The 13638-nt window shown below is 47.2% G+C and overlaps 1 protein-coding gene across 1 annotated transcript; it reads right to left on the reverse strand.

Moving 5' to 3' along the window:
- Positions 1-1482: 1482 nt before the first annotated feature.
- On the reverse strand, positions 1483-12568 carry LOC128115572 (cytochrome c oxidase subunit 7A-related protein, mitochondrial). The gene is made up of 3 exons (XM_052746416.1): positions 12434-12568; positions 3399-3530; positions 1483-2295 (listed from the first exon to the last, which is right to left on the reverse strand). Exons 1-3 carry the CDS (start codon positions 12503-12505, stop codon positions 2155-2157), a joined length of 345 nt encoding a protein of 114 aa, XP_052602376.1. The 5' UTR covers positions 12506-12568; the 3' UTR covers positions 1483-2154.
- Between the last annotated feature and the right edge of the window lie 1070 nt (positions 12569-13638).

The raw sequence follows: 13638 nt of genomic DNA on the forward strand, positions 1-13638 counted from the left end.
GGCCTTCAGTGGTCCTGCCCACCCTTTGCAAAAGGTTTCATTTGGTAGATGGCAGGATGCTAACCTCTCCATGTTCGCGGACTTAGAAGAGTATTTGAAAGCCCAGAAGCAGATCTAAAGGCCTGGGGCTGGACAGTCAGTTCACACTTGATGCAAAGACCAGGCACAGCTGTGAAAGTCTTGGGAACTTCATGATTGAGCAAGGCACAGATGACACACAGGTTAATGAGAGAAAAAAAATCCTCCAACATCTTGCGACTGTTAATGTTAAAACAAGAGTTTGAACGAAGGTACCCTGTGTGGGTAGAAAACGATGCTTCTAGAACTCAGAGATTATTGAACGAAAATCCCAGTGCCAGGGACAAGCTACCCCCCAATGAGCTATTGGTCAAGGAGGCCGCCAAAACATTATTGATATTGCTGTTTATGCCCAGCAGAACGAGATGGTAAGATCCTGTTGGTGAGGACAATGAACACTTTGGTTGCAGGACCCAGCAAAAGCAAGCTGGGACCAAGCTAGAAGCTTCCACCCTGCTGGCTAGCTTTACAAGACACTGTGCAGGCTGCTGGGAAAGAATCAACAGCAGCCGTCCTTCCCCACCGTGGGCCCTGAGTGCTGTACTCCCAATATGCCAGACAAGTTGTGCCCACGGGTGCGACAGTGGCATGACTCTTAGGAGTAACCAACCACTTTCCAATTGGAATTGAGGGCTGCTTCACAGGAAGAAACACTCACAATTCAGTCAAAAGCCCAGGGCTGGGGAGATCACAGACACTAACGAGGAAGCTTCTGTGGTTGGTTTTGCTAAATGGGCACAATGCCTATGAAACTGCCTTCTGATTATGTGTTTATGCCCCTGGACTGGTGCTCTGTCAGCTTTGGTCAGAGAAGCTTCTTTTTGCAGTGGGTGGTGTTTACGATGGGACATCTGTAAAGTACCCTCAAAATCTCAAGGATCATCCAAGAGCGTGTAGAGAGAAAGAACGTGAAGACCCAGAGGAGCGGGGAGTGTTGTGAGATGCTGTCCTCTGGTGGTGTCCTCTTGAACTCCCAGCAACTGTGGTCCCCTTCCCCCATGAGAACACAAGATTGGGCACATTGGGTTTTCATCATGGAAGTGAGGAGGGACTTGTGAGGTCCTGCACCCCCACCGCCCCCTGCAAGGATTTATAAGGAGTTAAGGTTGCTGAGGGAGAGATGTTTTTTCAGGGTTTGTTTTTTTTTTTCCTTTTTTAAATAGGCTCTTACCCCCAAACTGGGAATTGAACCTAGGGTTTTGTGCATGCTAGGTGTCAAGCTGGGCATTGCTAGGCATCAAGCTGGGCATAATGGTGCACACCTTTAATCCCAGCACTCCCCAGGCAGAGCCAGGCGGATCTCTGTTGAGTTTGAGGCCAGCCTGGTCTACATAGTGAACTCCAGGTCAGCCAATGAAACAGAGTGAGACACTGCCTCAAATAAATAAATAAACAAACTCAAACTAAAACTTTGTATTCATATATTTATTCCACAGTCAAGTAAATCATAACTTAAAGTCATAGCATTATTACAGGAGGATTTCTGGTACAGCTGTCTAAAGAGCAACCCTGACAGGTGTTCTCTTTCCCATGATGGAACAAATAGATGACATTTCACTAAGGAGCTGGGCGAGGCAAAGAACCCTTTGAAACCAACTGCCCGACAAACAGAGACAGATTGCAATAATTTCTGTTAACATTTCACTGCAAGGTGGGAAAGCCCAGGAGGCTAATCAAACCCTTCATTTCACATGCCCGACCTCTCTAGCTTGTCTTCCTCAGTCACACCTAAACCCAGACAGGCTTCTGTATTCCTGCTTAGACAGAGCCCTGAGCCCTGAGCACAGACTGCCATTAATGAGGCCGCGAGCAACTTTCATCCAGAACCTCCAGGGAAATCAGGAGCACAAACATGGTTCAGTGTGACTTCCTCAAACAATAGTTTTAACTGTCAAATGAGTTCTGACATCTGACAGGCCATCTGCATTTCATAAACAACCAAAAGGCTTGTGTTCTTATCTTTTCCTTTGTGTGCAAAAATGTTAGTAGACCATTCAAGTGGAAAAAAAAAAAAAAAACCAGAGAGCTGAAAATTCAAAGGGTTTGTGCCACGAAGTGCACCAGTCCTCCACTTATTCATTTGTTTTTGGGCTGCGCAGCCATGTAGAGGGCAATCAGGCAGTAGATGGTCCCTCCCACAGTCAGCGCCATGGTGGTCCGGTAAAGCATTTGGTCAGGAAGGCCTCGCTTCAGGTGGATGGGCACACCATCAGCCTTCTGCAAAGCAAGGGTTGACAGTGAGCTGGCTGGTGAGACGAGATTTCACAACAGACTGAAGAATGCACTCCCCCGTGCACTCCTCCATAAAGGCGATGGACAGCTTCTACAGCCTTTACCGTATTCCTCTGCCCAGAGCAGGGCCCTGGGGAGTTTTGAAGAGCAATGACAACCGGCAGATGAACAGCCCAGACACACTCTCTGAGCATGTCTGCATCCAGTCTGGCCCTGGTCACGGGGCGCACAGTCGGAACACGGTCAGTTAGGAACGCTCCGGTCCATCACCTGCTAAAGCTCTCGCTTGTGATCCAATTCTGGAGGACCTTTAATTCATGCTTTGTACAGACTCCAATAGCCTCTTAAATCTTACTCATCAGATTTAAAGGACTTACTCTGAGCAACATGAAAGTGGACCTGAACCTGAACATACTTTTGGGGGAAGCTGTGGTGGGGTCCACCATTCCCTGGCACTCGAGCATCAGGTGACTCGGTTCTTGTTATCTCTAGGTAGATTAATCATATCGAAGTGTCAACTCTGGCTTCTCTCTGTTGATGTCCTACCTAAGAGGGTTTCCCAATTACACCAACAGCGCAGTGACCTCTATACCAAGCAAGCCAAACACAGAAGAAAAATGGCTGCACTGAGCTGGCAAGATGGCCCAGCAGTTGTGAACCCTTGCTGCTCTCGGGTCAGTTCCTACAAGCACCCGCAACTCCGGCTCCGGAGGATTCCAGTGTCTTCTGGTCTCTGCACGCACATCACACACACACACACACACACACACACACACACACACACCATACATAAGTAGGTACTGGCTGATTCAGTGTTCTCTCACAGGGATTGTGAGGACCACGCTACATGAGAACCTGAAAACCTGTGCAAGTTACACGGCGATGAGGTCGTCAACCACCCTGCCTCTATTATTGGCATCTACCCGTAAATAGGTTCTATGAGTTAATGGATCAAACGAAAACCAAGAGTTCTAGTTAAAGAAAAAGGAGACTGGGTAGACAACAACAGTAATGTAAACTCAAGTTTCAGCTCCCACCCCAACACACACATCTCCGCATCCCAGCTCTCTGCTCTGGTCTTCACTCACCTGGAAGAATTTCTGCAGCTCTGGAACTCTGTTCTTCCCCGCATAGTCGTATGCTGTGGGACTGGAGGTCAGTTTAGTCGGTGTGGCAAAGATGATAGGCGGTGCTTCGGTGGAAACCAAGGGCTTTAACCCCTGCAGGCAAGCACAGGACAGCAGCTAGCCATGAGTACGTCCGGGCAGCCGAGCTATTTCCGGAGACAGACTGTCTGGGACTAACTATACAAGGGAAGGAGCAGGGTCTCATCACTTGCATTATGAGGCCTTTGGGTGGTTCTCAACCCTCAGAGAAAACACCCTATCTGCTTTCCCAAGCAAACTGTCAAGAACTCTACCTGTGAGCGCTCTCTCTCTCTCTCTCTCTCTCTCTCTCTCTCTCTCTCACACACACACACACACACACACACACACACACACACACACACACACACACACGAGACTTCATTAACGGCAGTACAAAATAGAGAGCTGTAGCAATAAAAGCAGACTGCTGGCTGTTTACAGCAGGGTCTAAGAGGGTGCCAGCTGAGGAGGACAGCTTTCTTTTCAAAGTTAAGCAGTTATTCTAAAATGTACTGTGCGGGCTGGAGAGAAGGCTCAGCCATTAAAAGCAAATCTTTTTGCTTGTTTTTGGGGACAAGGTGGCCTGAAATTTGCTGTGTAAACCAAGGTGGTCTCAAACCTTGCCTTATAGAGATCCACCTGCCTCTGCCTCCCAAGAGGTGGAACTAGAGCATGAGCCACTATTCCTGAGTGCTGGGAGAAAAAGCTGCCTTTTGGTGGTGGTGTTTGGTTTTTCACAGGGCTTTGCCCTGGCTGTCCTGGAACTCTCCATATAAGACCAGGTTGGTCTCGGCCTCCCTGTGATTAAAGGCGTGTGCCACCAACTTTTTGTTTATTTTTTCAAAGAACCTAAGGGCAGGTTGAAAGGATGTAGCTCATATCAAAGCGCCTGCTTAACGTGCACAGTCCCGGCATGTTAAAACAAACAAAACAAAACCAAACCCCAAACAAACCAAAACCAAAGGGAACTCTCTCTCTTTTTTTTAATCTGAAGGAGGCACAAAGCTGCAAGGCAACATAGACAGTCCTCCCAAACAGCACTGCATACTGAAGCTGAAGAGTTTCGAGCCAGTAAAACGATCCCTTTACATTCTATCTAGGAAAACAAAGGTTTATGGTGGGAAGAAGCTTCAAGCCTCCACAGTCACTAGAGTTCTTACTTCTCAAAGAAATGTGTCTGTACCCGACAGGCTCTAAAGAGGAGACCTTTAAAACATCAGTGCAGAGAGGGGAGGACAAGGATGAATTACAAACACACATTTACATGAACATTCATGCTGCCCCCACCAACCAGGCATTAATCTTAACCCTGACCAAACAAACGAAGGGACTGAAGAAGGACAGTCAGTTGGTCTGTACAGGAAGGACTGAAGGACAGTTGTCAGTTGGTCTGTACAGGAAGGACTGAAGGACAGTTGTCAGTTGGTCTGTACAGGAAGGACTGAAGAAGGACAGTTGTCAGTTGGTCTGTACAGGAAGGACTGAAGAAGGACAGTTGTCAGTTGGTCTGTACAGGAAGGACTGAAGAAGGACAGTTGTCAGTTGGTCTGTACAGGAAGGACTGAAGAAGGACAGTTGTCAGTTGGTCTGTACAGGAAGGACTGAAGAAGGACAGTTGTCAGTTGGTCTGTACAGGAAGGACTGAAGGACAGTTGTCAGTTGGTCTGTACAGGAAGGACTGAAGGACAGTCGTCAGTTGGTCTGTACAGGAAGGACTGAAGGACAGTTGTCAGTTGGTCTGGTTCAGGAACGGCCTGTCTAGAGTAATGCATTCACTCATTCAACAGGCACGACCATTACTTACGCTACACCAGATATGCACAAGAATATCAGCTACCTCAACAGTCTGAAATCATTTCATGTATTCATTATAAAAATTCAGAACACAGATTGCTAAAGTTGCCTCTCAGTGTCTTATCCCCTCTATTCCTATGAACTGTGCATTCTCCCCAATGAGGCTCGGCTGTTGTCACCACACCATCCATTAATAACGCAAGGGTTGGCCCTCGGGTAAAAGAATGGGTATGACAGTGCTACACCTCCCTGTCATCACGATAACCACCCAACAACGGTAAAGCAGTCAGCAGCCCCGGTGATTCCAGGCAGGGGGCAGTTGGCAGTCCTGGGCTTCCGGAAAACCGGCTAGACCAGGAGGTGGCTTTGTGTGCATGTACAGCTGGGCACCATGTGACTGCCAGCAGAGGAAAGCAGAAAAGGGCATGGGGTCCCCTGCACCTGGAGTTTCAGGCGCTGAGGACGAACCTGGGCCCCCTGAAAGACCAGCCGGCGCTCTCAGCTGCTCCAGATCTTGGAGGTACTGTCTCTCAGTCATGGGCTGCCGATCCTTTGGGCTTTCCCTTCAGAACCTTCTCAGCATCTGACCAATGATCTACCTCCAGCTCTCCCACTGGCCCAGGCCCTGGGTTTAACAGCCTCCTGACTGGACCTCCGCACTTACTGCCTGGCAGTCTACTCTTCGGCTCTACCCTACTCTGTGGAGGGCACGGCCACTCTGGAGACTCGAGCTCCCCCAGACACCTAGCTTACAGAACTGAACCCCAAGTTCTTCTAACAGCTTTAGGGGTCTGCACGGTGCACCCTTCTCTCCACTCCCCTGTTTCAGCCCCTTCCTTCTCCTCAACCCTTCCCATACCCCTCTAAGCCTCCCTGACTCTAAGCATATTTCTTTGCCTGGAATGGTCTTCAGGTTTCTCACCTTCTTACATCACCCCTGGGAAACTTTTCCAAAACATTATTTTTTTTGGTTTTTGTTTGTTCAAGTCAGGTTCATGTATCATGCATGAGCTGGCCCTTAACTCAGTTGTAGCCCAGGCTGGCCCTGAACTCAAGTGACTGGGTTATAGCACCACACCCGGCTCTAATCGCCCTTTTAAAACCTGCACATCCCCCTCCCAACCCTGCAAACAGCTAGCCCACTTTCATGCCTCGTTCTTCTCCACAGCACTTAACCACCAAACATGCTACATCCCCCTTTATCTACATCTCTCCCTCTGCAACAGAAGCCACATGAATGCAGGATTCTAGCACGTTTTGGTCACTGATCATAGTCCCAACTGATAGACAGCACCTTCCATACACACTTGCCAACATGTAACTGCACTAGGAAAGCCTACAGCTTCGTCACAATGTAGACTCCTAACTGAAGTCTACCAACTGGCGCTCTGTGGCAGAGCCTCTACTCCTGCAAGGGGGACACCCCTGAAAGATTCATTCAACCAAGGGAAACCAGGCGACTGACTGTACATAACCCTACTCTAAAACTGTCTACACCATTTGAATTCTTCCTGTTTAATTGCTAAGAAGCGAGGAAGGAATGTGTCCCGGAGACGCAGGCACAAGTTGTGTTGTGTTTGTTCAAGACAGGGTCTCTGAAGCTCAAGCTGGCCTGGAACCTACCTACTCTGTAGCCAAGGATGAGCTTGAACTCCTGACCCTCTGCTTCTACCTCTCGTGCTGGGATTACTCCACTGTGCCAGGACACTGGACTCCATTTTTACAGAAAGAAAGCAGGTTTATTAAGTACAGTGTGAGCAGTACTGGGTTTGGCGGTGCTGACATACTGCCTGTCCAGCTCAAAAAAAAAAAAAAAAAAAAAGCAGGATTTATTTTTAAATTATGCATACGGTATGTGTGAATAGAGGGAAGGGGTGGTACATCTGTGTATCTGTGAATGCAGGTGTCTGGGAGGCCCAGAAGACAGCATCGTATCCCTTGAAGTTGGAGCTACAGGCAGTTGTAAGCCAATGGACTTGGGTACTGACAACCACACTAGGGCCCTGAAAGAGTAGGGTGTGCTACTTAACGGAACAGCCACCTCTCCTACCTCCAGCTGAACGGTTTAAAGACAAAGGAAACCTGATCTTCCTCCTAAAGCTGACAGGCTAAGCATTTTCTTCTACCTTTTAGGTCTGAGGAGGGTAGAAACAGAAATTTATCTCTATTTAAAAAATATTTTTTGGCCTGACAGTGATGGTGCATGCCTTTAGTCTCAGCACTGAGGAAGCAGAGGCAGGCAGATCTCTGTGAGTTCGAGGCCAGCCTGGTCTACAGAGCGAGTTCCAGGATAGGCTCCAAAGCTACACAAAGAAACCCTGTCTCAAAAAAAAACCAAAAACCAAAAAATGTATATTTTTAATGAGGACCTGGAGAGAAGGCTCAGTTGTCAAGGGCACTTGTTCTTGCTGAGGACCAGCATGGAGGCTCACAACCATCCTTCACTCCAGTTCCAGGGGATCCAGGGCCTTCTTCTGACTTCTGTAGACACTAGACATGCATGTGATGTACATACATCCATGCAGGTAAAACACTCCCACACATGAAACAAATAAAAGACAGTTTTCAGTTGTTAGAAACCTGTCCATCTGTTCCTCTGACTGGAGACTAGACTAAATCTTCAGTGGCTCAGATCATTTCTAACTGAAGCTGGACATCTTGACCAGGTCCCTTTGCCACCTCACACTCCAAATGCCTCAACTTCACTATCAACCCACTCGGGAGCTCCCAGTCTCTATGGAGAGCAGCACCACCCTCCCATTCCCATGTCACCTCAGATACTCCTTCCTCATCACAGGATGCCACTCATCAATAAGAGGACATATTCTACCCCAACTTTCTGCATCCCATCGCCTACTAATTTCTTATAAAGTGTAGTTACTTTACCACAGGCCCTTCACGACTCACCTCCACAGCCAAACTTACTCAATAACCCTCCTCCAGTCCTCTCTTCACATATTTCCCCACACCTAGACTATCACACTAGTACCTTAACTAGAATTGCTGGGTCACAGAGTAAAATGATATTTCCCCTTTTAAGAAACTACCTATGCTAGCTAAGTTTATGCCAAGTGCACACAAGTGAGAATCATCAGGGAAGTGGGACTCTCAAGAAAATGCCCCCAGCAGATTGACCTGTGGGTGCCACTTCTGGGCTGGTGTTCCTCTGTGCTGTGAGAAAGCAGACTGAGCAAGCCATGAGGAACGAGTAACCTAGTAAGCAGTGTTCTCAACCTGCAGGCCACAACCCCTTACAGGGGTCACCTAAGACCATCTGAAAACACAGATATTTACATTACGATTCGTAAGAGTAGCAAAATTACAGTTAAAGTAGCAACGAAAGTAATTTTACTGTCGGGGGTCAGCACAGCATGAGACACTGTATTAAAGGGTCACAGCATCAGGAAGGTTGAGAAGCACTGATCTATGGCTCTGCTTTAGTTCCTGCTCTGACTTCACTCAGTGATGGAGTGTAACCGGAGAGTTTTTAGACAAAATAAACCCTTTCCTCCCCAAGTTGCTTTTGGTCATTTTTTTGTTTTTGTTTTTCAAGACAGGGTTTCTCTGTGTAGTTTTGGAGCCTGTCCTGGATCTCGCTCTGTAGCCCAGGCTGGCCTCAAACTCAGGGATCCACCTGGCTCTGCCTCCCAAGTGCTGGGATTAAGGGCTTGTGCCACCACCGCCCGGCTTGGCCATGGTTTTTATCACAGCAATAAACACGATAACTAAAACACTGCCAAACTGCATTCCAAAGTGGCCGCAGCATTTTAAATTCTCTCCAGCAATGCTTCTGGCTTCCCTGTATCTTCATTTCCACAAGCTGATGTCTGTCTTTTTGCCTACAGGCATTCTGGGAGACATGAACTGGTACCTCACTGCAGTTCTGATTTGCGTTTCCCTAATGACTAGTAATGTCAAGTACCTTTTCATGTGCCTTAATTTATTTGTGCCATATATCACAAAAAGGAAGATGGATGCTTTTTAATTAGCCACAATAAAATACTTCCCCAACAATTAGTTGCCATCAAGTTGACTTACAAATCTCTATTATTGTTATAGAAGTAGCATTTCCATATTTGGTTACTGAATGCATGCTACTTATTCACTTTACATAATACTGGATGGTACAAACATTTTCATTTTACAGTGCACTGTGTCCAAGAAAGGAAGACAAAAATACTACTAATTATCAGAATCAGAACACCAAGTTGGGGGAGGGAGCTTGGGAGGGGGAGTCCTGCAAATGCTACAGCGATCCAAGTGAGGCAGGAAGGAAATTCTGTTCAACACAGCTTAGCCGGTGTTGGTTCAGACTTCTAGAGTCTGACCCCAAGTAGGTAATTTTTGACACATTTAAGCACAGAACAACTTTGGAAAAAAGTTTCCTCATGACAACGATCACAACAAAGCTTAAGGCATGACTACATCTTTGCAAAGTACATGTCTTTTGCAAAGTACCTATGACCTCTACCATAAGAATGGGTTCTACTGACTGATAAGGAGTTCTCAGGAAGGAAGGGTCTGGAATAATCATAACAGTAGATTCTTTTGCAAAGTACACGGGACCTCTTTCATAAGAATGGGTTCTACTGACTGAGAAATAATGCTCAGAAGCCTGGGATAAGCATAATAGCCTAGGGGATTCAGGTGAAGCCTGCCCCTACAGATAGCACAAGATCACCAGGTTATTAAATACACCCATTCCCAGCTTTCTGGGCAGAAAGGGGTGTAAATCCCTTTCACTAAAGAGAAACGCCTGCCAGGTTAACGTTCCTGGTTTCCCTAGTGCTGTCTGTGGTCATGAGCCCCTACAGTCACTCCGAATCTATTAATTCATACAATGCCCACCCCAAACGGCTTCTTTCAATGTAGCCTAAGAAAACTAAGTGAGCTGGAGATGTAGCTCAGTGGAGAAGCACTTGTCTAGCATATATGAAGTCTTGGGTTCGATCACCAGAACTAGAAAATAGAAGCTTTAAGTAACTTAGAAATTCTAATACTAGGGTGAAATCTAACTCAAGGGATGCCAAAAATCCGAAAGTCTTGTCTATATCAAAAGCTCCTTTAGGTAATTCCTGCTCTGGATGTCAATTTTATGTCAATGTCACTTAGTCAATTTTTTACTTTCTCCTTGAAGCACTAGGTTATGCTACAACTCCATTAGAGGCCTATCTACAGGACTAGAGAAATGGTGTGGCAGTTAAGAGCACTGGCTGCTCTTGGAGAGGACCCAAGTTCAATTCCCAGCATAGTTGCTCACAATTGCCTCTAACTCTGGTTCCAGAGGACTGGGAACCTCTTCTGGCTTCTGGAGGCCCCAGGCAATGACATGGAACACAGACTTACATGTAGACAAAACACCCACACACATGAAAAATAAAATATTTTAAAAAGCATATCTACAACCATCACGAGAGAAACTGTGACATATCTAGATGAAACACTCACACATGTAACACGAAGGAACCTCAAAAGTACGTTTAAAATCAGCCTTACACAGGAAAGCATATGCTGTGGGGTTTACAGGGGGTTCAAATAGGCAAAACTACACTGATAAACGCCAAAATGGGAAGGCAGACAGGGATTTTTAATAGGGAGCGAGCATGTGAGACCTTCCTAAGGGTGATATAATTAATGATCTGCATACTAATAAAGAGTGGGTTACATGGCATCTGCATGCCAAAACTTCCCTAACCATAACATATGATCTATACACTGAAAATGCACTATAGGAGAAACAAAGAAAATAGAGCTTCCCTACATCTTCTGCACAAGAAATCAGGCAACATACTGGCAATTCTTTCCTTACAACTCATTCCACTGGGTTTTAGTGACACCACACTAGCTCCCTTTCTAACCTGGACCGTTCTTTAAACAAATTCTCCTCATTTCCCTTCACATTTCTGTTACAGAACGCTAGTCTCTCTCTTCCTTACGTACTTCCTGAATGAGCTCTCCATCAGCAAAGAGCCTACTACCAACCACGGGCTGAAAACAGCCAGGTCTATTAAACCTGGTCTATTAAACATATTCATAAACTCAGCTGCTGCCAGACACAACATATCATCAAAAGCTGAATATCTAAAACCTCTTAGGACTTCTCCTCATCTTCCCTAAAAACAAATTCAGCCTTTCTTGACCTCCTTTATCCTGAAAGCATATCTAATCTTGGATTGAAATCATACTTAAACATGCTCCCCTTAAACAAGATGTAGTGTCCCACAGTGGGAGAAAAGAGGCAGTAATAACACACGGAGTGTCTTTTATAGCCCATACAGGTCACTTACTATTCTAGTCAAGGTTTTCCACGCTTCGTGTTCCACCAAGCCTTCTCACTCACACTACTCTGAGCAATGATTCAGATTCAGCTTCTGGAGAATATATAGCATGTATCCCGCGCCATCTGCCAAAAAAAAAAGCTGCTCTCTTGATACATATGGCATTTAACCCAAATTAATGCTGCCCTGAATCAGAAAGGGCTCACAGCAAAAAGTAACAGTCAAGGTCACAAAATTAAGCCTGCTAGATTCAGTACTAACCCAATATAAATGGAGCTCTAAAACACCACATTTTTCACAACACTGAGGCCGGACACGGAAACACCACCGGTAGGTTCTAAGTAGAACCTGAATGTCAGTTCGCCCAATGGTCACCGTCTGCTACTTTATAATTAACGAAAGTGTAAACCTCGCTGCGTGTCATTTCCCAGGCTTTCTCTTGTATCTGAAGAAATCCGCCTTGTAAGCAAGCGTCTCAATCCCGCCCTCCCCACCCTTCCATTTGGTAGCTGGGTGAAGCTGCCTTCTGGACTGTGAGAGGGGTAACGACGGGAAGTCACAAAGGCCACCTCAACAAGAGAGAGCTGAAACCCGAACTCAAGTAAGTCACATTCTGTGCACCACTGACTTCCACGGGAAATCCATCTTAACAGGCAGCCACCCTAGGGGTCACCTTGACCCCCTCAGGGTATCCAGACCGAACTTCTGTGCCATGCACACCTTGCCTAGGGTGCATTACACACAGAAACCTCGGCGATTGCTACAAGGCAGTGTGGCAAGGTACCAGGAAACACCAGGAAACCGAACCGATCGGCCGGCAGAAGCCTCTCCCGGCTCGGACCCCGCGACTGCCCGCCTCGGGCCGCCGTTTTCCCGCCAGAGGCGGCGCGGCGTAACTCGTACCTGCGGACTATAGGCTTCCGAAGCCCAAGCTCCAGCCAACTTCTGCGTGAAGCCGCTAAACTTATAGTACATGTTGCCTGAGCCCGGCTTCACACAGCTGCTGCCTGTGCGACCGCCCTAGAGAAGGACCCCGCTTCCCCTTTGGCCCGCCCAAAGCTCGGCGCAGGGACCCTGATCCAGGATCTGGACTGTCCAGAGAGCGCCTGACTAAAAACATGCTCTCTTAAACCATGACAAAGGAACAAAACGCGTTCTCAAGACGGTGAAACGGGAATAGTCTCTAAAAGAACACGGAAAGAGGCCGTGCTGAGGCTTTTCGAAAGTGCAGGCGTCTCTCTGCCGCTCATTTAGAGACGGGCATTACCAAGACACCTTGATTAAATGCGCAAGTCTCCTGTGCTCCAAGCCGGCAGCTGAGAGCGCCACAGTCGGACAGGACGGGTTCTGGGGCGGGGCCTGGTATTGGGGCGGGGTCTGCATTGGGGCGGGGTCTGCGTTGGGGCGGGGTCTGGATCCTGGGTCCAGGTCCCGCTCCAATTGAGGGCTATTTAGTATCTGCTGAAGGGTCTTTAGTACAGAGGGCTGTTAGGAATTTCACCTCAATTAATATAAGGACCGCCTTTTGGAGCCGGCCGTGAGTGCCACGCCTGTAAGCGAAATCCTGTCTCAAATGCCAAGAAAGTGTCCGGAAAGAGGCGAGAGGGAAAGGGAGAGAAAAGAGAGAGGAGAAGAGAGAGGGGAGGGAGAGAAAGAAAGAGAGAGGGAGGAGGAAGAGGACAGGGGAGGGGAGGGACTTACAGGCTCTGTGCAGAGGGTATACACTTAGCCTAAACTTAAGGCACCCATGTGTGCATTTCGCACCTTCTGAGAGTGAGACTTTACTGTCATCTGCATTGATGGGGATTGGTCGCTCATCTCTTTCCTGGCCTCTGTTCTTGGAGATAAACACCTGCAGGGGAGGTAACTGAAAAGACTTGTGAAATCTGAGCGTCTGCTCGAAAGATGTGCAGTTACAGTCTTCTGGTTACAGTAGTACTCAGTGCAATTGGAGCTCCCGCTGTGTGTCAAAAACTTTATAAAAGCAGTGTGCTGGTTTCTTACTCTCCAGGGATGGAGCAAGCTTTTAGTTTTATCATCTAACCAGAAGTTTTCACACGCACAGAGTAAGTTTATGTATACTACATTTTAAATGTAAGTTGGCTAAT

The sequence above is a fragment of the Peromyscus californicus genome, unplaced genomic scaffold, assembly GCF_007827085.1.
Source record: "Peromyscus californicus insignis strain IS unplaced genomic scaffold, ASM782708v3 Scaffold_1__1_contigs__length_55948999, whole genome shotgun sequence".
In the NCBI taxonomy this organism is placed as follows: domain Eukaryota; kingdom Metazoa; phylum Chordata; class Mammalia; order Rodentia; family Cricetidae; genus Peromyscus; species Peromyscus californicus.

Coding starts and splice junctions, on each gene's coding strand:
- LOC128115572 (XM_052746416.1), bottom strand. CDS start 12,505: ATGTACTATAAGTTTAGCGGCTTCACGCAGAAGTTGGCTGGAGCTTGG. Junction 3,531..12,433: donor CGGAAGCCTATAGTCCGCAG/GTACGAGTTACG, acceptor GCTTGCCTGCAG/GGGTTAAAGCCCTTGGTTTC. Junction 2,296..3,398: donor AGCTGCAGAAATTCTTCCAG/GTGAGTGAAGAC, acceptor CTTGCTTTGCAG/AAGGCTGATGGTGTGCCCAT.